Here is a 23,002-nt window from a genome sequence, read left to right on the forward strand (position 1 = left end):
GAGCGTCCATGATGATGGTCACGATGGTCAAGACCATCGCGACCATCGGGCTTGCGACGAGACCCTTCGGTAGGGTCTCGTGGCCGCAAGCCCTGGAGTGATTTTGGCTCTATCAGAGCCAAAATCACTCCCACTGACATCACTAGTGATGTCAGTGGGGCCGGACCCAGACGGTAGGCGTTCCCATGGGAACGCCTCCGTCTGGCAGCCACGCCCACCAAAGGGGGCGTGCTGTCAGTCACCATCGACAGCATGCCCCCTTTGGTGCGAGACCCGGAGCGACAGCTTGGCTGTCGCTATGCGGGACTCGCGCATGCGCACGACGGAGCTCCCTCTGTCGTGCGCATTAGGGCACCATCGACCTGCTTGCGAACGTCCTACGCTCGCGAGCGGATCTGAATTAGGCCCAGGGTCCACAACAAACACAGGCCCCCATTCAGAGGCGGTCGCAAGAAGCGACCGCTCGTTCTGAATGAGGGCGGCCGCTTGTATTTTTTAGTGCGGCCTCCTGGTCGCTAGCTAAGCTGTGGGTAACCACCCACACCTTTAGCGACCGACCAGGTTGATGGTCGCGATGGTCAAGACCATTGTGACCATCTGGGCTTGCGACGAGACCCTAAGGTTGGGTCTCGGCAACCGTAAGCCCCAGGGAGCTTCCTGCTCTGATTGAGCAGGAAGCTCCCCACTGACATCACTGCTGATGTCAGTGCGGCCGCCCACAAAATGGCAGGCGTTGAACGCCTCCATTTGTGTAGCCACCCCCCCCCGCCCTGCCTACAAAACGGGGCAAGTCGCCCCTTTTGTAGTGAGCTCCGGAGCGAGAGAAATTCTCGCTCCGGGGCTTGCGCATGCGCAGGGCCTTAACATCTACACGGTTGCGAGCGCTCAGCGCTTGTGACCGGGTCTGAATGAGACCCACAGACTAACAGTTTGCACTGGCCAAATGGATTCGGCTACTGGACAGGAGTCCAGAACAGCTTTAATTCACGGCATGGCTTCTCGTCTGGAAGGATTGGGAACCATGCAACAGCAATTAGCACAATATGTGCAAGAAATGGCACTCCATCAGGATACCTTACCAGCTACACTAACTACTCCAAGTATGCCTGCAGTTACTCCTGTCTCCACTTCTGTGGTATCTGCCTCTGGAGTTCCTCCTCGTTTGTATTTACCTACACCTGGTAAGTTTGATGGTAATCCTAAACTGTGTTGTGGATTCCGCAACCAGTGTGATGTACATTTTACTTTACAACCCTCCAATTTCCCTACTCCTAAAAAAAAAGTGGCCTATATTGTGTCTTTATTGTCCATCTCAGCCTTAGATTGGGTTTCTCCGCTCTGGGAGCGATCAGATCCGCTACTGAATTTTTAACCTATTTCAAATGGGACCTCAACCTGTTCTAGTTTGTATTGTAGTCCTTCATGTTGACCATAGCTTCTTAATCATACCAAGGCTTCCCATGAGATTATACTCGGACACCCCTGGCTGCGTAAGCACAACCCCCAAATTGATTGGAGTAATATGCAGGTTCAGTCATGGAGTGAGAAATGTCTAGGGTCTTGCCTCCCGAAGATCCGACCTGTGAGAGAAATTCAGGCATTAGAGGTTCTATTTATACCTAAAGAATATAAATTTTTACCAAGGTTTTCTCCGAGATACAAGCTAACATTTTACCTCCCCATAGGGAATAGGATTGTCCCATCGACTTGTTACCTGGGAACACGCCTCCCTGTGGTCGGACCTATCCGTTGTCCTTACCGGAAACCGACACCATGGCGGAATACATCCTAGAGAATTTAAAAAAGGGATTTATCCGACCATCTACTTCACCTGCTTTGTTTCTAAAAAAGATGGAGGCTTGAAACCTTGTATAGATTATAGAGGCCTGAATGATATCACGGTGAAGAACAGATACCCACTACCATTAATCACCGAATTATATGACAGGGTCAAGGGATCCACTATATTTAAGTTAGATCTCCGAGGTGCATACAATCTCATCCGTATCTGAGCAGGTGATGAGTGGAAAACAACATTCAACACAAAGGACGGTCATTTTGAATATTTGGTCATGCCATTTAGCCTGTGTAACGCACCTGCTGTTTTTCGAGATTTTGTTAATGAGATCTTTAGGGATCTCTTATATGTCTCAATTGTCTATTTAGATGACATTTAGATTTTTTCATCCTCTCCTGAGGAACACCACAATCATGTCAAAGAAGTCTTGTCTTGTCTGTATTTCTAAGTTGGAGAAATGTGTGTTTGGTGTACCAAGTATTCAATTTCTTGGATATAGAATTTCCGGTTCAGGGTTGGAAAAGGACCCCAAGAAAGTCCAAGCAATCTTGGATTGGTCCCGTCCCACGTCTTTGAAAGTCATCCAGAATATTCTTGGTTTCTCCAATTATTATCAACATTTTATTAAGGGATTCTCCTCCTTGGTGGCTCCCATCACGGCCTTAACTTGTAATGGTGCCAATCCTGCTCTATGGCCCCCTGAGGCGGAGACAGCCTTTCAACTTCTCAAGCAAGCCTTTATCACAGCTCCCGTTTTGAGACACCTGGATGTCAATAGGCCATTTTTATTGGAGTTGGATGCTTCGTCTGAAGCAGTGGGAGCTGTCCTGTCTCAGCGCTTCGAGGATTACCGGATTCATCCGTGTAGTTTATTTTTAAAGAAGTTCTCCCCTGCTGAAAGAAACTATGCCATAGGCGAGCAGGAGCTTTTAGCTGTCAAGCTGGCTTTAGAGGAATGGTGGTACCTCCTAGAGGGCGCTAAGTTCCTGTTACAAGCTGCATCGCAGCTTGCTTGTTACTAAGGTGTTACCTCCTGTTGCCGGGCAATCAAGCAAACGAGGAAAGTCACGTGTGCCTTCCTAGTGTTAGGGGATTGGCTTTCTCTGCTATTTGTATGTTCTGAACTTTTACCACATTGCTGATTATAGCGTTTTGTCAGTGAGCTATCCAGAGGCCAGTGTGTGCTCCGTGGTCTCCAGCCATTCAAGACTCTCTGCTGCTGTGAATCCTGCCGGGCTCCAGCCAATGTTACCAGTTGCATACTTGTCTGCATGCCAGCTCTGTGATTCTCCGGAGCTCCTGCGGTATATCAGTTTCCTGGGGTCCCAGTTGTGAACTCTCTCCAGCACAATTGTCTGCATTCCAGCTTTGTGGTCTTCCAGTTCACCTGCAGTGTGTCAGACTTCTGGATCCCAGCCATGAGTTCACTCCTATGTACTTGCCTGTTTTTCCTGCTCCATGGTTGTCCAATTCTCCTGCAGTGTGTCAGTTTCCTGGGTCTCAGCTGAGAATGCAGTACAGCTAAAGCAAGACATCATTACCTCACTTCAGCAAAGTGGCCAAAGCCAAACCATTCAGCAAGGATTTATCTGCTTCAACTCTGGCAGTTCAGCTAGAGCAAGACATCATTACCTTATTCCAGCAAAGTGGCCAAATCATTCATCAAGGATCTCTCTGATTCAATTCTGGCTTTCCAGCTAAAGCAAGACATCATTGCCTCATTTCAGCAAATTGGCCAAAGCCAAACCATTTATCAAGGATCTCTCTGCTTCAGTTCTGGCAGTCAAACTAGAGCAAGACTTTATTTCATCATATAATTGGCTACATGCCACATTGTTCACCATTATTCAGGTGTCTTGTTATAGGCCTGCAAGACTAAAAGACTTTGGTCTCCATTTCCTTATTTGTTGTTCAGAACTCTTCTATGAATATTGCATTTCATTTCTTCCATTATAACACAGTGCAACAGTATATTATTGACATCTTTAGGAAGGGGGTACACGTGCGCTCCTTAGTGTGTGTTTGGGGGAGGGAGGGGGAATAATGTGGAATAGGGGAAATCAAAAAAGGGGGGGAAAAGGATGGGAGGTATGTTATTGGGGTGTCGTGTGTCGGTGTGTAACTTGGTGTAGGTAGATGGGTGATACACAAATGATGAGCCAGACACTGTAAGTGATTTGAATCCAACCTGTTTATTGATGAGGCACAATGCTCCCCAGGTGGATTCGTGGGATGGGTTGGGGATGAGTAGGTGGTTCCTGTAGATCCTGGTCAGGGAGTTGGTGGGCCCTTTTAGGGGGCTCCTTGCCCTGCGGCCCTTCTGCACGTCCCCTTTGCTGGACCTATGGTCTCAGTCTTAGCGGACCAGGATGTGTGTGTTGTCAAGGAAGTCCCGTACAGTGATAATGGCGGCGTCCCGCACTGTTGCGTTGTTACCTACTGGTAGGTTTGCTGTCCCTGGTTGGTGCACAGTAGGTGTGTTCTCCGGTGTGCTTCCAGTGGTTGGTGGTACCCTGCAGGCCCACAGGGTGTTGTCTGGATGGGCGCTCGTCACTTCCGAGGGTTGGGGTGATGCGTAAAGTTCTGTCCCACCTTTGGTGGGGTGGTGATTGTCACCAATTGTGTGGTGATGCAGCAGTGGTGTGTGGGGGGGGTTGTTCTCCAACGCGTTTTGGCCTGAGGCCTTTATCAAGGAGTTACTGAGTGGTGGACTGAAAGGTGCTATATAGGTGGAGGGTGGGTGTGTGGGCGTATCCATTAAGTTGTGTGACCTATCGGAGCCAGTGGGGCTGATCTGGGTAGGACGCAGTTGGTAGGATGGGGGCAGTGTCGGTGATTGACATTTGTAATGGTTAATCATTGAGTACTGTGCTTCTGCTGTGAGCGTGACCTGGTTGTGTGTAGGCGCGGAGTTACCTCCACGTGGTAGTGGCTGGGCTTGCGGGGAGGTGAGCGTTGTCGTGGTAACGTCGGGTTCCCCTCTGACGTCATCGGTCCACGTGAGTGCTTGGACCTATTGTGTGAGGGTCTGATAGGTCATGTGACCCGGGGATGTGTGACGCGCCGGGTGGCGTGTATGTCCAAGTAAACCCCTGTGTCGTAGAGTCACGTGGTTTGGTGCTGCCTATCGGGGGGATCCCGGTGTTGATGCTGGTTGCCATGGTACCGCCCTCTACATCGGGTATAGAGTTACCCCGGGCGTTATGTGTGGAGTGTATTGCACGATTAACGCCTATGTGCAGGGGAGTTCCCGTGTATGGTCTTGTGGCATGGATTAAACTCAACTTAAACTAAAAATTGTGTGGTTGGTGTGTCACATTTATGAACATGTGTAGCGCGATATGTGCCTGAGTGGAGGGGAAGTCCCTGTGCACGATCTCGTGAGTCAAGCTCTTCTAGGAGTTGCTTGGGCAGACACATTGTGATAGAAGTGAAGTGGTTACCGTGATGAGAGTTAATGCAGCAGATGTAGGGGGATGCGACCATGATGTGTGATTAACAGCCCGATGGGAGAGTCGTTATACTGGGTGTGTGTGCGGTGGGGTATGAAACTGGGGGAAGTGTTGGCGTTGAGCCCGGTGTTGGCTCATAAAAATATTTGTGGTGAGGGTTGGGGTACGGGTATAGGGGGGGCTCAGTGCTCTGGTGTCCCATGTGTGTTGTTGTGGGGGTGGTTGTGTGTCGAGGTTCGTCATCGTGTGGGTGCCTGTGATGTATGCTGCCCAGCAGTTCTGTGTGGTAGTATGGTAATGTTTGGTGAACGCTGAAATGGTTGGGTGGGATGTGGGGTCCGTTTGTGGATCGCTGTTTGAGTGTCACGGTGCGAGTGCGTTGGTATGTGTAGGTACGATTGGGGTCATACGGGTGTGAGTCTAACGGGCTATGTCCGTAAGGACAGGTCCCATTAAACAGGAACACACCCACATACTACCACTTACCTAGGACCACCCAATCACTCCACCCCATAAGGAGTCCATTAATGTGACCCCAATCGTACCTACACATACCAACGCACTCGCACCATGACAAGTGAACATAACTTCTCCACGGCCTATCACCCTCATTGTAATGGGTCCACCGAGAGGGTGAATCAGGATCTTGAGACCTTTATGAGAATCTTTATGTCTTCATCCTAGGTCAACTGGTCTGAATCCCTTCCCTGGGACGAATTTGCACACAACGCATCTTATCATTCTTTTACTAACCAAACTCCTTTCTACATTGTGTATGGACTTCATCCTATGGTCCCTGAGTTTCGTAGTTTGCCCATCTTCGATGTGCCAGCTGTGGATGCCATTGTACAGAACTTTGCTTCACTTTGGTCTCAAGTGCGGGCTGCTCTTGTTAAAACCTCCATGCGGTACAAAGATCAGGAAGATAGGAAGCAAAGAAAAGTTCCTCAGATGCTGGTCGAGAATCAAGTATGGCTTTATACCCACAATCTTCACCTCAGGGTATCGTCCATGAGGTTCGCTCCGCGGTTTATTTCATACTCCATTACAGAGGTAATCAATCCAGTCTCTTATCGTCTTCAGCTCCCGTTTTATTTAAAGATTCCCAATTACTTTCATATATCTTTGCTCAAGCCACTACTTCTCAATAAATTCCTCAGTGTTCTCCCTGTTCCCCCCCAGGGTCCAAACTGAAAAGGGAGTGGAATTTGAGGTGTCTCAGATTCTGGATTCTCGTATCTGCCATGGTCATTTGTAATACCTGCTTGATTGGAGAGGCTATGGTCTGGAGGAGCGTTGTTGGACTAGAGCTGAGGATGTCCACACTCCCAAGCTCCTCAGCAAATTTCATGTGGATCATCCCGAAAAGCCTACAAAGTGTCTGGAGGCCACCCATAAGCAGGGAGAGGTTGGCATTCCGTGTGCGCAGAGGTCGGCCAGCATTGGGCCATCCTGACAGGGGTAAGACTAGTAGGGTCTCCGCATCACGGCTATCTGGGCACCACCATGTTGTCTTTGGCCATGTGACATAAAAGGCCAATCATCTGTGGGTCACCTGCTCTCTCTGGCCTATCACGTTCTCTTGCTGGGTACTTAAGGGTGTTTGGAGCGCCCTGTAGTTGCCAGAGCAACATGTTTCACAGCGTCAGCTGTGAGAGAGAGTTCCTGCGCTCCTGAACCTGAGCTCCGGTGCTTGCCCTAGCTCCTTGTCTGCCTTCAGCTCCCTGCAGTCTGCACCACTCTGCCTTGCCTTGCACTCTGCTGGAGATCATCCTGCACCTTCCACCAGACCCACTCCTGCCTGAACCTGTCTCCACAGTTAACCCATTCCTGTACAGTCATCATCACAGCATTACCAGATTCTCCTTTCAGCCATCATCACAGCAATAGAGGATGTTCCCTTCAGCCGCCATCACAGCAATCTCCTTTCAGCCATCATCACAGCATTTCCGGGTATATCCCTCTCAGCCATTACTCTGCATACCCAGATATCCATTTTACCTTTACAGTCTATCTGGATTCACCTTATTCATCTCTGTCACTGTGCTGGACATTTGTTTATTCCCACTCACTTCAGTTTCCTCCTGCTATATTTATTAGTTTGTTATTACTGGACATTAGTTTACTTTATTGTTCATTTGTACCAACATTCACTTTAAACAACCTACTTTTCAGTTTAAACCTGTTCCAGTGTTTACTCCTGTTACCACCCCAAGTCCACAACAAACACAGAGTCTAACAGGCAGGAGGTGGAAATAAGGACACGGAGCAGGAGGCTGGAGAGACAGGGCACGAGGTCGGAGTTACACAGGGAGCATGAGACTGTAAGTAACACAGGAAGGATGGAGAGACAGGATGCTTGAGCTGACATGGGGCACGAGACTTGAGTGACATGGGTATGTGGCTGGATAGACATGGGGCAGAAGGTGACACGGAGTTGGAGTGACAATGGGTGGGAGGCTGGATGGGACACAATAAGCAGGAGGCTGTGGTGACACGGGGTGCAAGGCTAGAGTGACACGGGTATGCAGCAGGAAAGACACAGGTGGCTGGAGGTGACACAGGTGGCACAAGGCTTGAGTGACACGGAGCATGTCGCTGGAAAAACATAGGGCCGGAGGTGACACAGGGGCCACAAGGTTGGATAAAGATTCCCATTTCCTTTCATATATCTTTGCTCAAGCCACTACTTCTCAATAAATTCCTCAGTGTTCTACCTGTTCCCCCAAGGGTCCTAACTGAAAAGGGAGTGGAATTTGAGGTGTCTCAGATTCTGGATTCTCGTATCCACCATGGTCATTTGCAATACCTGCTTGATTGGAGAGGCTATGGTCTGGAGGAGCGTTGTTGGACTAGAGCTGAGGATGTCCACGCTCCCAAACTCATCAGCAAATTTCATGTGGATCATCCCAAAAAGCCTAGAAAGTGTCCGGAGGCCACCCATAAGGAGGGGGCTACTGTCACGACCCAGGTTTCGCGGAGTGGAGGTTTGCAGTCCTTACCGGAGAGGGCACTGTGGCGCGGTCCTTCTGGCGGGGGAGCTGGCATGTGGAGATTGGCATTGCATGTGCGCAGAGGTGTGCCAGCGTTGGGCCGTCCTGACGGGTAAGACTAGTGGGGTCTCCGCATCACGGCTTTCTGCGCGCCATCATGTTGTCTTTGGCCATGTGACATAGCATCTGTGGGTCACCTGCTCTCTCTGGCCTATCACAATCTGTTGCTGGGTGTTTGGAGCGCCCTGTAGTTGCCAGAGCAACGTGTTTTACAGTGTCAGTTGAGAGAGAGTTCCTGCGCTCCTAAACCTGAGACCTGTGCTCCGGTGCTTGTCCTAGCTCCTTGTCTGCCTTCAGCTCCCTGCAGCCTGCACCACTCTGCCTTGCCTTGCCTTGAACTCTGCTGGAGATCGCCCTGCACCTTCCACCAGACCCACTCCTGCCTGAACTTGTATCCGCAGTTAACCCATTCCTGTACAGCCATCATCACAGCATTAGCTGATTCTCCTTTCAGCCATCATCACAGCAATACAGGATTTTCCCTTCAGCCACCGTCACAGCATTTCCAGTTCTCCTTTCAGCCATCCTCACAGCATTTCCGGATATCCCTCTCAGCCATTACTCTGCATACCCGGATATCCATTTCACGTTTACAGTCTATTTGGATTCACCTTATTCATCTCTGTCACCGTGCTTTACATTTGTTTATTCCCACTCACTACAGTTTCCTCCTACTACATTTCTTAGTTTGTTATTACTGGACTTTAGTTTACCTTTTTGTTCATGTTTATTATCAACATTCACATTAAGTATCCTACTTTTCAGTTTAAACCTGTTCCAGTGTTTACTCCTATTACCACCCCGGGTCCACAACAAACACAGACTCTAACAGGCAGGAGGTGGACATAAGGACACGGAGCAGGAGTCTGGAGAGACAGGGCCGAAAGTTGGAGTGACACAGGGAGCACGAGACTGTAAGTAACACAGAGGAAGGATGCTGGAGAGACTGGATTCTTGAGCTGACATGGGGCACGAGACTTGAGTGACATGGGCATGTGGCTGGATAGACACGGGGCAGAAGGTGACACGGGGCTGGAGTGACACTGGGCGGGAGGCTGGAGGAGACACAATAAGCAGGAGGCTTGGGTGCAAGGCTAGAGTGACACGGGTATGCAGCAAGAAAGACACAGGTGGTACAAGGCTTGAGTGACATGGGGCATGTCGCTGAAAAAACATAGGGCTGGAGGTGACACGGGGCACAAGGTTGGAAAGACAGGGCTGGAGGTGATGGGGCACGAGGCTGGAGAGACACAAAGGGCTGGAGGTGACACGGAGCATGAGGCTGGAAGGGACACAGGAGGCTGAAGAGGACACGGGGTAGGAGTCTGGTTGAACCTTTATTGTATGATCCATGGGATATCTTACACAAATAGTGAATACCGACTGAAGACACTGTCTGCCCAGGGAGTATCAATTGCTTCAGAGGCTCCCCATTGTAGCTCTGTATAACACAGGTGATAGGCGGTCCCCGCACAAGGTTACCGCTGTCTAATATTTACATAGGTGCCCTGGCTTTCCCTGGCTTGTCTTCTTGAGACATTATTGCTTATTAACCAGCTGGAGTTTAATCACTTATGCAGGACTTTGCCATATACCTAACTGCAATCTACTAACGCTTCTGGCTGTATGTGGTTTTTGGAAGTGCATAAGATGCTTTTCAGCTAATCCTGATTTTACTAACACTAGCTCCTATCTATGTTTATCTGCAATTATTGTTTGTTTTTTTTGTACCTGACTGAGGTGCCTCCTAATTAACATTTTAGCATTAATTGATCTGACGGGTCCTGGATTTATATTAATTTTATTTTTATTAGTGTTAATTATATTGTAATTTCTTATATTTATGTTTTTCGTAAGTGATTGTTAAATATTATACCTCTGTCCAGCGCTCTCCCCATTTCTTTTATGCTATAATACATACTTGCCTACTCCCTCTGCAATTGCAAGAGGGTTCCAATTTTTCGGATAGCCCCCGCACCCCTGGAAGAGTAGGCAGATATACTGCATTCTGCCCACTTCGCTAGTAATAAGCAGCCTGGAGAGGAGATGCTGCTGACAGCTTCAGGGGCCAGTGCGGACTGTAGATGTCATTAGGCCCCACCCATTCACTGAAAATGGTCGCAATTCGCAGGACCATGAGGAGGTGCGGGGTAAATGACGCAATTCATGCCATCTTAGCCCGTCCCCTCCCTACAGACCTGCAAATTCTCTGCTTAGAGTAATGATGTGGTGGATACTATAAAGATATTGAAAACAGCACTGCCAATAAATATAGATAGGGCAAACAAGTTACAGGCACTCCAATGTTCACAATGAAATAACATCTAATACACCAAAACACATACTTAGCAATTCAATTCTCGGTCGACCCGGCAAGATATATATTATATAAAGACTTAGGGCCAAATGTAATAGGTAGTCAGTTTTAGTAACAGTACAAACTCGCACTTTCTCGCACTTTTAGAAAGTGCGAGTTTGTACAGAAACTCGCAAATTCAATAGCCTGCGAACTTTTCAACTCGAGGCTACTGCATTTGCGAGTTTAGGACTATGTAAACTGACACCTTTTAATGCGAGTAGCATTAAAAGGTGTGAGTTTTAGAGAAGCCATCACAGATCAGTGAGATCCGTGATGGCTTCTGTGTGTGTTAAAAAAAAAATCTTGTGGTTACATCAATGATACAATGTCGCGACATTGTATCATTGATGTAACCACAAGATTAACATCAATTAATCTTGCGGTTACTATGTAGCGGCTCTCACCATAGACGGGCTATGGGGATTTCTCACCATAGACGGCTATGAGAGACAGAGGCTGGCCGCATTCAGCTAATCAGGGAGCTGCTCCGACGGAGATGCTCCCTGATTGGCTGGCGGCCACTGCACTGACGGGGCACACGTGTGCCCCGGTCATTTACGCGGAGCAAAGGTATGTGTACACACATACCTTTGCTCAGTCCGCATGGATCGGTTTTTTTTCGTTTTTGTATTTTAACCCCTGGATTGCCTACTTGGAGAAGAGGACGTGATCTACGCATAGGAGAGGTGAGTATGGATTTTTTTTTTCAGGTACACCCCTATGGATTACTTCGGATACTAGGTGAGTATGTGTGAGTGTGAGTGTGCATGTATGTTTTATTAAAATTATACTTTCACGGTGTAAGTTTGTTTATTTACATATTTCTTTAGTTGTAGAACTACAAGTGCCAGCGGGCCCGTAATGCCCCGCATGCTGGTATTTGTGGTTCTCAAAATACCAGCATGCAGGGGAGTCTTGCTGGTACTTGTGGTTCTACAAATAAAGACAATATGGTAAATTTAATTTTACACTTTCACTTTACACTATCAACCCGGCACCCACCGCCCTAGGGTGCCGGGGATAGCCCCGGGCTATCAGTCTAGGCCTGGGGTGCCCTGGAGAGGGGTACCCCTTTATTGGGGGGGGACCCAACTCCCCAGGGATCCCCGGTCTGGACTGACTAGCAGTCAGGCATAATGCTTTGGCCGGGGAAACCGGTGAAAGGTTTTCCCTGGCTGTGGCATTATCCCCCTGCTAGAAAGAGTTCGGTGCTGGTTCAGGAATTTTCAGGGGACCCCTACTCGTTTTTTCCCCTGATTTTCCAGAACCAAGACCAGCTCAACAAAGCCCTGTGCTGGTTCTTAATATACAGGGGCTCCCTACGCATTTTGGCCCCTGTATTTTTAGAACCAGAACAGGCTTTATAAAGCCTGGGGCTGGTTATGCTTTTGCGGAGGGGGTGCACGTAATTTTTTTTATTTTATAACATTTAACATAAACATGTACATATCTCATGGATATGTGCATGTTTCTGTGGTAATCTGACCTGCTCAGGATGTACTCGCTAGCCTGAAGCAGGTCTATTATTTGGGGACTTTTGGTAATCTTTTTTTTGCGAGTCTGAAACAGACACTCTATTACATTGGGCGAGTTGATTGTTTTCAATGTGAAAACATCTGGATGCGAGTTTGAGAATGGAGAGTTTTAGTAACTCTGAAAAATGCGAGTTTTAGTGAACAGACACCCTATTACATTGGAGAGTTGTGAAAAATTGCGAGTTTAGCACCAAACTCGCAATTTACCAAAACAGACTACCTATTACATTTGGCCCTTAGGGTTGAATTCACGCAAGGTCAAATTGCATTTGGAATTCATTGCATAGGCATCACATTTATCATGTATATTGCACCCGCGCACGCAGGGGGGGTTTCTGAGTACCCAGAAACCCCCCCCTGATGATCCAAAATTCTTTTTATCAGAGACGGAGACAGCGCTCCATCTCCGACCTCTGTGGCTCCCTGCACTGTGAACACTGGCCTCTGAAGAGACCGGAGGCTAAAGAAGCCTCCGATCGCTTCAGAGGCCAGCGTTCCCAGTGATGCACTGCGTGGGTGACGTCATGACGTCACCCGCGCGATGTGAAGAGTCTGATCCAGCCAAAGCAGCGGCGAAGCGGGAGACAGCGTGGTGGTGAGGTAAGTACTGGGCGGAGGGGGGGGGGAATGTATAATGGGCACTAGTTTAGGGGGCCATGCATAAGGGACACTACTTAAGGGGGCCACTTTAGGGGGCCATGCATATGGGACAAAACTACTGGGGGCACAGCAGTAGGGGCACTGCATAAGGGACACTACTTAAGGAGGCCACTTTAGGGGGCCATGCATATGGGACAAAACTACTGGGGGCACAGCATTAGGGGCACTGCATAAGAGTAACAATACAGACAGATACACATAACTAAAAATGGGAGTGTATCTCACATATATATATATATATAAACATAACTAAAAATGGGGGTGTATCTCATATATATATATATATATATATATATATACAAAGTGTGTATATATACATATATATATATATATATATATATATGTGTGTGTCTGTATATAGAGAGAGAGATTTGGAACCCCCCCTAAAAATCCTGTGTTTGCCACTGATATTGTGCTTATAGAGAAGAAAATAAATATCACAGTGAATAGTTGCAAACAAGATAGTATTGCAGGCAGCCAGGGGCTGGCTGGCAACTTTTAGCCTGGGGGCAAGTCCAGAGCACTAGACCATAAACAACGGTTCATCCTTAAATAGAGATTGCGAGATCTCACGCGCAGGCCGACTAGCACAATTGAACAATGAGTGTCCTAATCAATGACTCAAATAGGGATGTTAGCTTCAATACATACACTTAAATAAATAAAACATTATAAGAGGAAAATAAAATGGTGGATATTTCTCAGAAAAAAGAGACAATAAACAATGAAACTAAATACCTTTAGCACTTACTAAAGAGGTTATGGTCTCCATTCAGTATTTAACAAACAGTGGTAAGCCACATTCCCTAGCCCCAGTGTGTCTCTGCCCCATTCCCCCAGACCCAGTGTACGTCTCTCAGCCCCACTCCCCCAAACCCAGTGTGCAACTCTCAGCCCCATTGCCCCAGACTCAATGTCCATCTCTCCACCCTTTTCCCCCAGACCCAGTGTGCATCTCAGCCCCATTTCCCCAGACCCAGTGTGCATCTCTCAGCCCCAGTGCTTCTCTCTGCCACGTTCTCCAGCCCATGTAACCCCAGCCCTGTGTCGTCAGCTCCAACCTCCCCCCCATCTGTATGTCATCAGCTCCAACCTCCCCCCCCAGCCCTGTGTCCTCAGCTCCAACCTTCCTCCCAGCCCTGTGTCCTCAGCTCCAACCTCCCCCCCATCCGTATGTCATCATCTCCAACCTCCCCCCCAGCCCTGTGTCCTCAGCTCCAACCTCCTCCCCAGCCCTGTCCTCAGCTCCAACCTTCCCCCCAGCCCTATGTCCATAGCTCCAACCTCCCCCCCAGCCCTGTGTCCTCAGCTCCAACCTCCCCCCCAGCCCTGTGTCCTCAGCTCCAACCAACCCTCCGGCCCTATGTCCTTGGCTCCAACCTCCTCCCCAGTCCTGTCCTCAGCTCCAACCTCCCCCCCAGCCCTGTGTCCTCAGAGTCAGCTCCAACCTCCCTCCTCCCCCTGCAGCCGCCGCCAACAGGCTGCCTGTTGTTGCAGCACAGAGATTGTCCTGGCTGAGCCGTGGAGGTCCTGGAGGAGGAGCCATCAGTGGAAACTGACAGGCTCCACAAAGGCTTGTGGGAGGAGCTGCTGCGGCTGGGCATGCGCAGCAGCTCCCCCATCGGACATTTTTTTTCTCTACTTTTAGGTAAGCTTCTGCGCATGCACACTGCGCAGAAGCTGTAATCTAGAGCTGCCGATCAGAGAGTGGAGGGTGGCACTGTAGGGACTGGCCCGGGGGGCAGATGGCACCCTGTCCCTCGGCCCAGCCCGTCACTGCAGGCAGCAATGTTAGTATCAATACTTGAACATTTTCCCAAATATATTGTTTCTAATGTTATATAGAAATATCTCGAAACAAGCATTTAAGCATAAATACGCCCATAAGTGGAGCAAGGCACACCCTTTGAGTGGAGCATGACACGCCCCCTTTACAGTGCTTCACGCAGCTCATTCTACTACCAAATATAATCTTCCTAAAATTAGTGTTCAAAAGTAGGCAAATGTGAAATGTAGGATTACATGTATTGTAGATGCTGGCTTATGTTTGTGCCCAGTGTGCACAAACATGCACCTAATACCGCTCCAGTAAGTACTATACATGCGTGATGTTTCTCTGTGTCTCCATTCAGAGCAATATAATTTCAAATGTATGACAATTTCTTATCTTAGTAGTACTCGTAAGCAGTCCTGTATGTCTGTACAGCTAAATAAAGAGTTATAATCATGTTATATTATGCAATAAGTGGTAAAATAAGTGCTTGTCTATCTGCTGGATTTTTGTTCTATGATAAAAATATGTTGTTAGGCTCCATGTTGCTATTAGCACGTGATTTTGCGAGATAACATCTACTTCTGATCTTTCACATGGAAAATAAGAAAAAGCCAGAGCAGCCACGGTGATGGCCATAGTGATTTTGGTCTGATATACATGGCTGTATTAATTTCTACTAGGGATGAGCGGGTTTGGATTTATGAAATCCGAACCCCCCCCCGATCCGAGCCGGGAACCGAGTCCGGCTCGGGTTTTCCCGCCTGACTCGGAACTGATATCTTGGCAAAACGTCATCATCCCGCTGTCAGATCTCGCGGGTTTTGGCTTCTATAAAAGTTCCCCGCATCGGTGCCATTTTTCACTCCGGCTGTGGACAGTGAAGAGGGAGGGTGGGAGTTTGGGCTGGCTGGGCTGTGTTGTGCTGCTGTTGTCCATAGGGACTGGCTGGGCTATGTTGTGCAGTCAGTTGTCCATAGGGGCTGTGTCCACTCCAAAGTCCATAGGGGCTTGGCTGGGCTGTGTTGTGCAGTGTCCCATAAAGGCTGTAGTCCTAAAGGGGTGCTGTAGTGTTGTCCAGGGGGTGATCTGTCCATCAGGGGTGCACCCCCCAAGTGCAAAAAAAACAATTCTTTTTTTCTGTGTTTGTGAATTGTGTGCGCAGTAGCCACACGTGCATCAACAAAGTAGCGGCACCAAGCGTGCGCCTGTGTCATAAGTAAAGGGCCGGCTGGCTTGTTGTTGAAGTGTGGTGTAACCCCCAATGTGCGCTCCAAAAAAAATTTAAAACATTTTTTTTCTGTGTTTGTGAATTGTGTGCGCAGTAGCTGCACGTGCATCAACAAAGTAGCAGCGCCAAGCGTGCACCTGTGTCATTGGTAAAGGGCCAGCTGGCTTGTCTGTTGAAGGGTAGTGTAATCCCCAAAGTGCCTGTTTGTGACTTCTGTGCACAGTAGCCACACGTGCATCAACAAAGTAGTGTTGTCCAGGGGGTGCTCTGTCCATCAGGGGTGCTCTGTCCATCAGGGGTGCTCCCCCCTAGTGCATCTGTTTGTGTGCGCTGTAGCCGCACATGCATCAACAAAGTAGCAGCGCCAAGCGTGCGCCTGTGTCATAAGTCAAGGGCCAGTTTGGACATCTGGTCCGGACTGAAAGACCTGCTAACAATTTCTGACATGTCTACTGTCACTGCATATGATACTGTCACCATTGAAAGAATGGTGGAGTATTACATTGGTGACAGCATCCAAGTAGGCATGTCAGACAGTCCATAACTGTACTGGCAGGAAAAAGAGGAAACTTGGAGGCGCCTGTACAAACTGGCTCTATTTTACCTAAGTTGCCCCCCCTCCAGTAGTACAGCCGGGAACCTTGTCAGCAAAAGGCGTAGGAGGTTGCTTCCACAAAATGTGGAGAAGATGATGTTCAGCAAAATGACTTATCAATTCTTCCAGGGAGACCAGCCTCCAGAAAGTACAGAGGGACCTGTGGTGGTGGATTCCAGCGGGGATGAACTAATACTCTGTGAGGATGAGGACAACACTGAAGAGGGCGAGGAATCGGTGGATGAGAACGACATCTTGTCTCTGTAGAGCCAGTTTGTGCAGGGACAGATTAATTGCCAGTCGTGTGGCAGACCCTGGCGCTGAAATTATTGGTTTGTTAAAGTGTGCATGTCCTGTTTATTCAACATATCCCAAGGACAATTCCATCTTGCATCTCTTTTTTTTTCTTTGCAGTATATACTCTTTGGGGCCTAGTTTTTCAAACTGCCATCCCGTCTGCCACTGCAGTGCCACTCCTAGATGGGCCACGTGTTTGTGCCGCCCACTTAGCATAGTCATCCAGCTACCTCGGTGCAACCTTTTGGCCTAAAAACAATATTGTGAGGTGTAAAGTGTTCAGAATAGACTGGAAATTAGTGGAAATAAATCTTATTGCGGTTAATAATAGCGTAGGAACAAAACAAAACCCCAGTTCTGTGATTTTAGCTGTTTTTATGCTTTTTTCCCAAAAAATACAGATCCAAAACACAAAACCCAGAACCCAAAACACGGAAGGGTGGTTTTGGCAAAACCAATCCAGATCCAAAACACGAAGAAAGATCCAGATCCAAAACACAAAAAGTGGCTGGTGCACACCCCTAATTTCTACCACTTGCATAATATCACTTGGATCACAATGTAGCACTGCCTGAGGCCAGAAATGTCACGTGGTCTGACAGCATTCTTGTCATTTTTATGATTTTACTTAAACCTGCACGATCACCAATGAAAAAGATGTGTTCCTCTCCCTGGGGCACCTCTATTCCTCTTACAAGCCTGGCTGAAAATAAGGTGAGTGTGAGCTGGCTGGTCCTCCTGCTGCACTGCAGTTTGCTGTCTCCAGGATACATATAACCCAATGCAGACAGGATTTAAGAGGTATTTTACAGTTTAAAACCATAAGAAAGCAGTATTTTTACAAAATCATAAGAGGGAAATGTACTTAAATCAAGTTATTTCCATTATGCATTTTATATTTTTTTATGAAGACTAAGGGGCCTATGTATCAAGGTCTTTGTTACCTAAAATTATGCAGAAACTGAAGTTTGCATAATTTTATGTATTGTTCCTACGTACTAATGGCACAATGCATGAGATTTCACAGAGATCTCCGGCACTGCAGAACGCAGTCCCCATTATTCAGAGTTTGGCCTATGGAGGCTCCAGGAGCAGGAGAGAGATTGTTCGATCGCTCACAGCCTCCGGCCGGCTCCAGATGCTGACAGTGTGCGCATGCGCAGTCTGAGCTTCTACAGGAGAAGTCTTTCACAAGCATTAAAGACTTTTACAATTTGCCAGGAAAACAACTCGTAGGGACAGCGATTACTGCAACCGCTGTCCCTGTGAGTTCCCCATTGTACATAGCAGCATACTTGCCTACATTTTTTATCTCCTTGTCGGGAGAACCCAGGGAGGAGAAAGATTGGGTCGCTGTGGGGGCATTCACAGCAAATTGCAGCGATTGGCGCAAATTTACATAAGGGACAGGGCTAAATGACGTGATTCATGCAGAATCGTGTCATTAAGCCCCACCCCCTACACGGGGACACGCGATCGCCGCGGAACTTCTCCCCATTCTGCCCACTTCACTAGGATGTGGGCAGAATGCAGGAGAAGTGCCTACTGTTCCGGGTGCGCGGGGGGTTACCTGAAAAATCGGGAGCCTCACACAAAAACCGGGAGGGTAGGCATGTATGCATAGCAGGGATATTTTCATTAAAAATGAAAATATCCTCTGCGATATGGATAGATAATAATCATGGTAGATTACTGGTACATAGACCCCTTAGTGTATAAAAGAATATGCAAGTTAAAGAAATACAAAAATATTTATTGTTGTGCTGTGCCTCTTTAACGTCTCAGAAAACCAGACTTGTCACCTGTCACATGCAATCACAGTGTAACTGTCTCACGTAGTTTCTACCAGTCCTAATTTCATTTCCTGCATGCAGTGTTATGGCGGGGACAGCAGAGAGATGCAGAATACTCTCTGAGGAAGAGGAGTCTCAGAAAGATATGAGTCCTACAGTAGCAGAACTGCAGAGCCTCTTGGAGAGCAGACGTGCGTCCACTCGTCATGTAGATGAGGTCTGGCCCAACCTCTTGTTAGGAGATCTGTGAGTATCATAGGTTATGCTAAAATCTACATTTATAAGCTGCTTCTCATTGACATAAATCTACTTTAAAATAAAAAAAAGTCTGTTTGATAATTACAACGCACTTTGAAAAACAATAAAAGCTGCTTTGCTTAAAAGTTAAAGGGGAACACAAAAATGTAACATTAAAAAGTCCTGTATACATATTTTTACAATATTGTTTCAACACCTTATAAAACTAAAAAATAAAAATGTTGGCACTGCAAATATCACTGGAAAATGCTGTAGTGATGTACGGTTCATGTTCTTACCACGACAATAACAAGGCAGGAAATGACAGAGACTTAGCATGTCTGGACCAAATGTTGAACATTTAAAACAATGTACTTTTTGGGGCTTACAAGTAACAATTTTCTTATTATTTACTTTTTAATAAGCAGCAGAACTCTAACCGAAATATATCTTACTATCTATATATCTAGCTATTTATCTATTTTATACTATTTGTTAATGTTTCCTGCTCTTGCTTTCATTTGGACCTCAGGACCTTAAGGAACGCCTCCCTTTTTGAAACCACCCACGGCCCGCCTACAAAACGGGTCGAGCTGTCGATCAACATCGACAGCCACCCCTTTTGTAGAGAGCTCCGGAGCGAGAGAGTTTCACGCTCGTTCCGGGGCTTGTGCACGCGCAGAGCGGCCGCTGCGCGTGCGCAGGGCTAACCATACCCCACATCCTGTCCTAATAGCCCCAATGATGCTCCAAGTTGCTGTTTTATAAATGGATTATCTGTCAAAAAGAAAAGACTGACAGTACAGTTTTCAGTTACAGTTGGTTATGACAAAGAGCTACAAATAACAGCTATGCAGGAAAAGCAACATTTGCCGCTATTTTGTTGGTGCACAATAATATTTGGGGCAAATTTTTTTAATATATTTTTAGATGTTTATTAATATTTTTATTTGAAAAACAGAAAATAAAAAACAACAATGTACCAATTGGGAGTCCGGAATCAAATTGTAAATGAATATACTGCCTGAGCTGTTCAGGGAGATTCATTCTTTGTAGAGCAGAGCAGGGACCTGGCAGCATCATTGCCAGGCCCCCGTCACCTTTAGGCACATAGCGGCTGCACCCATGGCATTCCTGCCACTGCAATTGTTAATGTAGGTTCCAATGTGCAATAAGAAACTAATTTTAATTCCAGATTTTAAATTGCGCTGTAATACAGCAGAGTATACGATGCATCTTCAGTAGTTAAGTAACAAGTTTAAATGCATCTTCACCCTGTTAAAGAGGTGACGATTTTCTGCATTTGCTGATCAAAACCTATATTGTTTTGTTCCCACAGGAGCACTGCCAACAACAGATTTGAGGTGTGGAAAATGGGCATCACACACGTGCTGAATGCAGCACATGGGCAAAGATATTCTGATGGCAACGCTGATTATTATGGTACTAGCATCACGTATCATGGAATATCTGCCAGTGATTTGCCGGACTTTGACATGAGCAAATATTTCTATTCCGCATCAGAATTTATTCATAAAGCATTGAACACACCCGGAGGTAAAGTTACAGTATGTGTCATGTACTTACATGTGTTGAGAAAGGCATTGTCATGCTTAAATCTACAAGTTATATAACAATTTATTATTTGCAGATAATCTTAGAGACTAATTTGAACGTATCTCTTTTCATGGACGCAAATGACAGTTTTAGCACACAGAGCAATCACAGGAGCGAATTTGCTAATCTTTCTGCGTCTCCGTCCGATTCTGAACAAGACGGATCTTTGCCGGATCTCGTTTATCTTGAAATGTGTATTTTGGGTCAGGAACTGGGTGGTGACAATGCGACCGCACAGAGCTGTTCTGTCTTGTGGTAGTGTCATGGTCATGTAGCTAGAGTTCTCTACTATTCTGAGTGGTGCGTACGGGGATTGGAAGCCTGTTTCAGGCAGATCTCTTGCACCTAGCATGGGGTCGGTGCAAGTGCTGATGCTAATCGTGACAGTCAGAGCCGTAACTAGATGTGTAGGCGCCCTGTGCTAGAAAGTGCATCGGCGCCCCCACCCCATCTTACCAACACTTCACAGGCTGCTCCTATCACCTTTCCCGATACTATTTCTTTCTTCTGCTCCTCTTCCACTTTGCTTACACATTAAAGACAATCCTGTGCTACAGTAGTTATACAGTGCTCACATATAGTTGAAACGGGATGGTATGGGATCCTCTAGTGCCTAAACCTAACCCTCCCCCCTAGTGCCTTACCCTATCCCCTAACCCTAACTCTCCCCCTAGCCCCACTGCTTGCTGTCGGGATGCTGGCGATGGGACTCTGGCCCTCATTCAGAGGCGGTCGCAAGAAGCGATCGCTCTCTCTGAATGAGGGCGGCCGCTTCCTTTTTTTTAGTGCGGCCTCCTGGTCGCTAGCTAAGTTGTGGGTTACCACCCACAGCTTAGCGACCGACCAGGTTGATGGTTGCGATGATGAACACCATCGCGACCATCTGGGCTTGCGACGAGACCCTAAGGTTGGGTCTTGGCAACTGCAAGCCCCAGGGAGATTCCTGCTCTGATCAAGCAGGAAGCTCCCCACTGACATCACTGATGATGTCAGTGCGGCAGCCCACAAAACGGTAGGCATTCCTTAAGGAACGCCTCCGTTTTTGAATCCACCCCCCGGCCCGCCTACAAAATGGGTCGAGCTGTCGATCAACATCGACAGCCACCCCTTTTGTAGAGAGCTCCGGAGCCCTGATGCGCAGGGCTAACCATCGACCCGGTTGCGAGCGCATCAGCGCTTGCGACTGGGTCTGAATGAGACCCTCTGGCTGGTGTCAGGATTCCGGCACCCACATTCTGAGTGCCGGCATCCCAACAGTCGGGATTTCAACTACTTGCCGTTGAAACATGGCAGATACAAATCTGGTGATAGTAAATGTTAATGGAAAACTTGCCATTCAGATCAACTGATTCAAATAGGATATTACTGTTCTGCTTTCCACATGATTAAATATTTGTCTGGCTGTGCCAGGGAGACTACTGTAAATGTGCATGGGGCGTTCTTTAATCAGTTATACTCAATATGTTCAATGTCAAAACCTTTGCCTAACCTCTTATGAACACAGGGAGTAGTAGAAATTGGATCAACACACACAAACACTGAGATCAACTGAGCAGAGGAAGGATGCTTCAACTTACCAACAATGAAAGTGTGCAGCACTTCTACAGAACCCTGCGCTTTGTGCGGCAACACCGCTCGCACACCCCTAGCTACGGTGACAGTTGCGGCTGTAGACTGAAAAAACAGTGGGCGGAGCGACTGACCCTCACATTATCCCTACGGAAAGTGGCATTAGTATAAGGCAGTATATCAGGCTTCTGCGGCATCACACACACACAGAGACTTTGTGTCTAACTCAGAATAAGCCCCACTGCGTTTAAATATCAGGTATTTAAAAAGAGTGCATTATAAATGTTGGGTTGGCAAATTATCTTGTATAGTTGAAGATTAAAGCCAAAATGGCTACTGCACCACTGAAGAGGTAAACCCTCGTGCTGCGGCGCCAATTTTAAAAGGACTGATAGGCGCTAGGCGACATGATTTGAAATGTATTACCTGTACTGACGTTAGATGACGGGTGTTTTAAAATACATTTATAAAGTATGATCTGCCGCGGCCTACCCTCTCCGGTGGCAGCGGCAATGATGTGTTAACCAACGGTGCACTGGACTAGAGGTAAGAAGCCACTGAGCGGTCCATGCTGGGGACTGGGAGCCCCAGCTCGACAGTGTGGTGATGCGGAGAGAGCCGCTGCAGCTGGGACTAATTTCTAGCGTTGCATGGCTCTGTGCTACGCGCACTACAATAGGCAGCCGGGCCGAATGCCGCACACAGGGGGACCGGGCTAGCTGGCTCCCTGTGCGGCGCTAGTTAACCCGAACTGTGCATTGATGACCGCTGTGACCGGGAGCTTAGCTCCCGGGACCCCAGCACTCCAAAAACAGAGTGACCATACGCTGGGGACTGGTGGAGAGGGGCCAGTAGAGCCACAGCCCAGCTCTGAGGGGAAACAGCTGAACGCTGCAGCCGGGACTCCAATGAACAATTCAGGATGTTAATCCCTGACTGTACAGCTAGGGGAGCCCGTTGCTGAGCGCCAGACACTGGGTGTACTGTAGAGTGCTGGTGGACTGGGAGAGCAGCCCCCAGTACCAGCCCTGGAAG

General features: G+C 47.7%; 1 protein-coding gene across 2 annotated transcripts in view; it reads left to right on the forward strand.

Annotated features, from left to right (window-relative positions):
• DUSP13A (dual specificity phosphatase 13A) overlaps positions 1-23,002 on the forward strand; it is a 47,996-nt gene that overhangs the window by 10,948 nt on the left and 14,046 nt on the right. Inside the window, exons 1-3 of one of the 2 annotated variants that reach the window (XM_088474961.1) lie at positions 17,480-17,552; positions 18,626-18,790; positions 20,121-20,338. In XM_088474961.1, the coding sequence (XP_088331087.1) occupies positions 17,533-17,552; positions 18,626-18,790; positions 20,121-20,338 (403 nt within the window). In that variant the 5' untranslated portion in view covers positions 17,480-17,532. Of the gene's footprint in view, positions 1-17,479; positions 17,553-18,625; positions 18,791-20,120; positions 20,339-23,002 lie in introns of those variants that run through there. The other variant, XM_088474962.1, reaches the window with a different exon arrangement.

The sequence above is a fragment of the Taudactylus pleione genome, unplaced genomic scaffold, assembly GCF_031769625.1.
Source record: "Taudactylus pleione unplaced genomic scaffold, aTauple2 ptg000157l, whole genome shotgun sequence".
Lineage (NCBI taxonomy): Eukaryota > Metazoa > Chordata > Amphibia > Anura > Myobatrachidae > Taudactylus > Taudactylus pleione.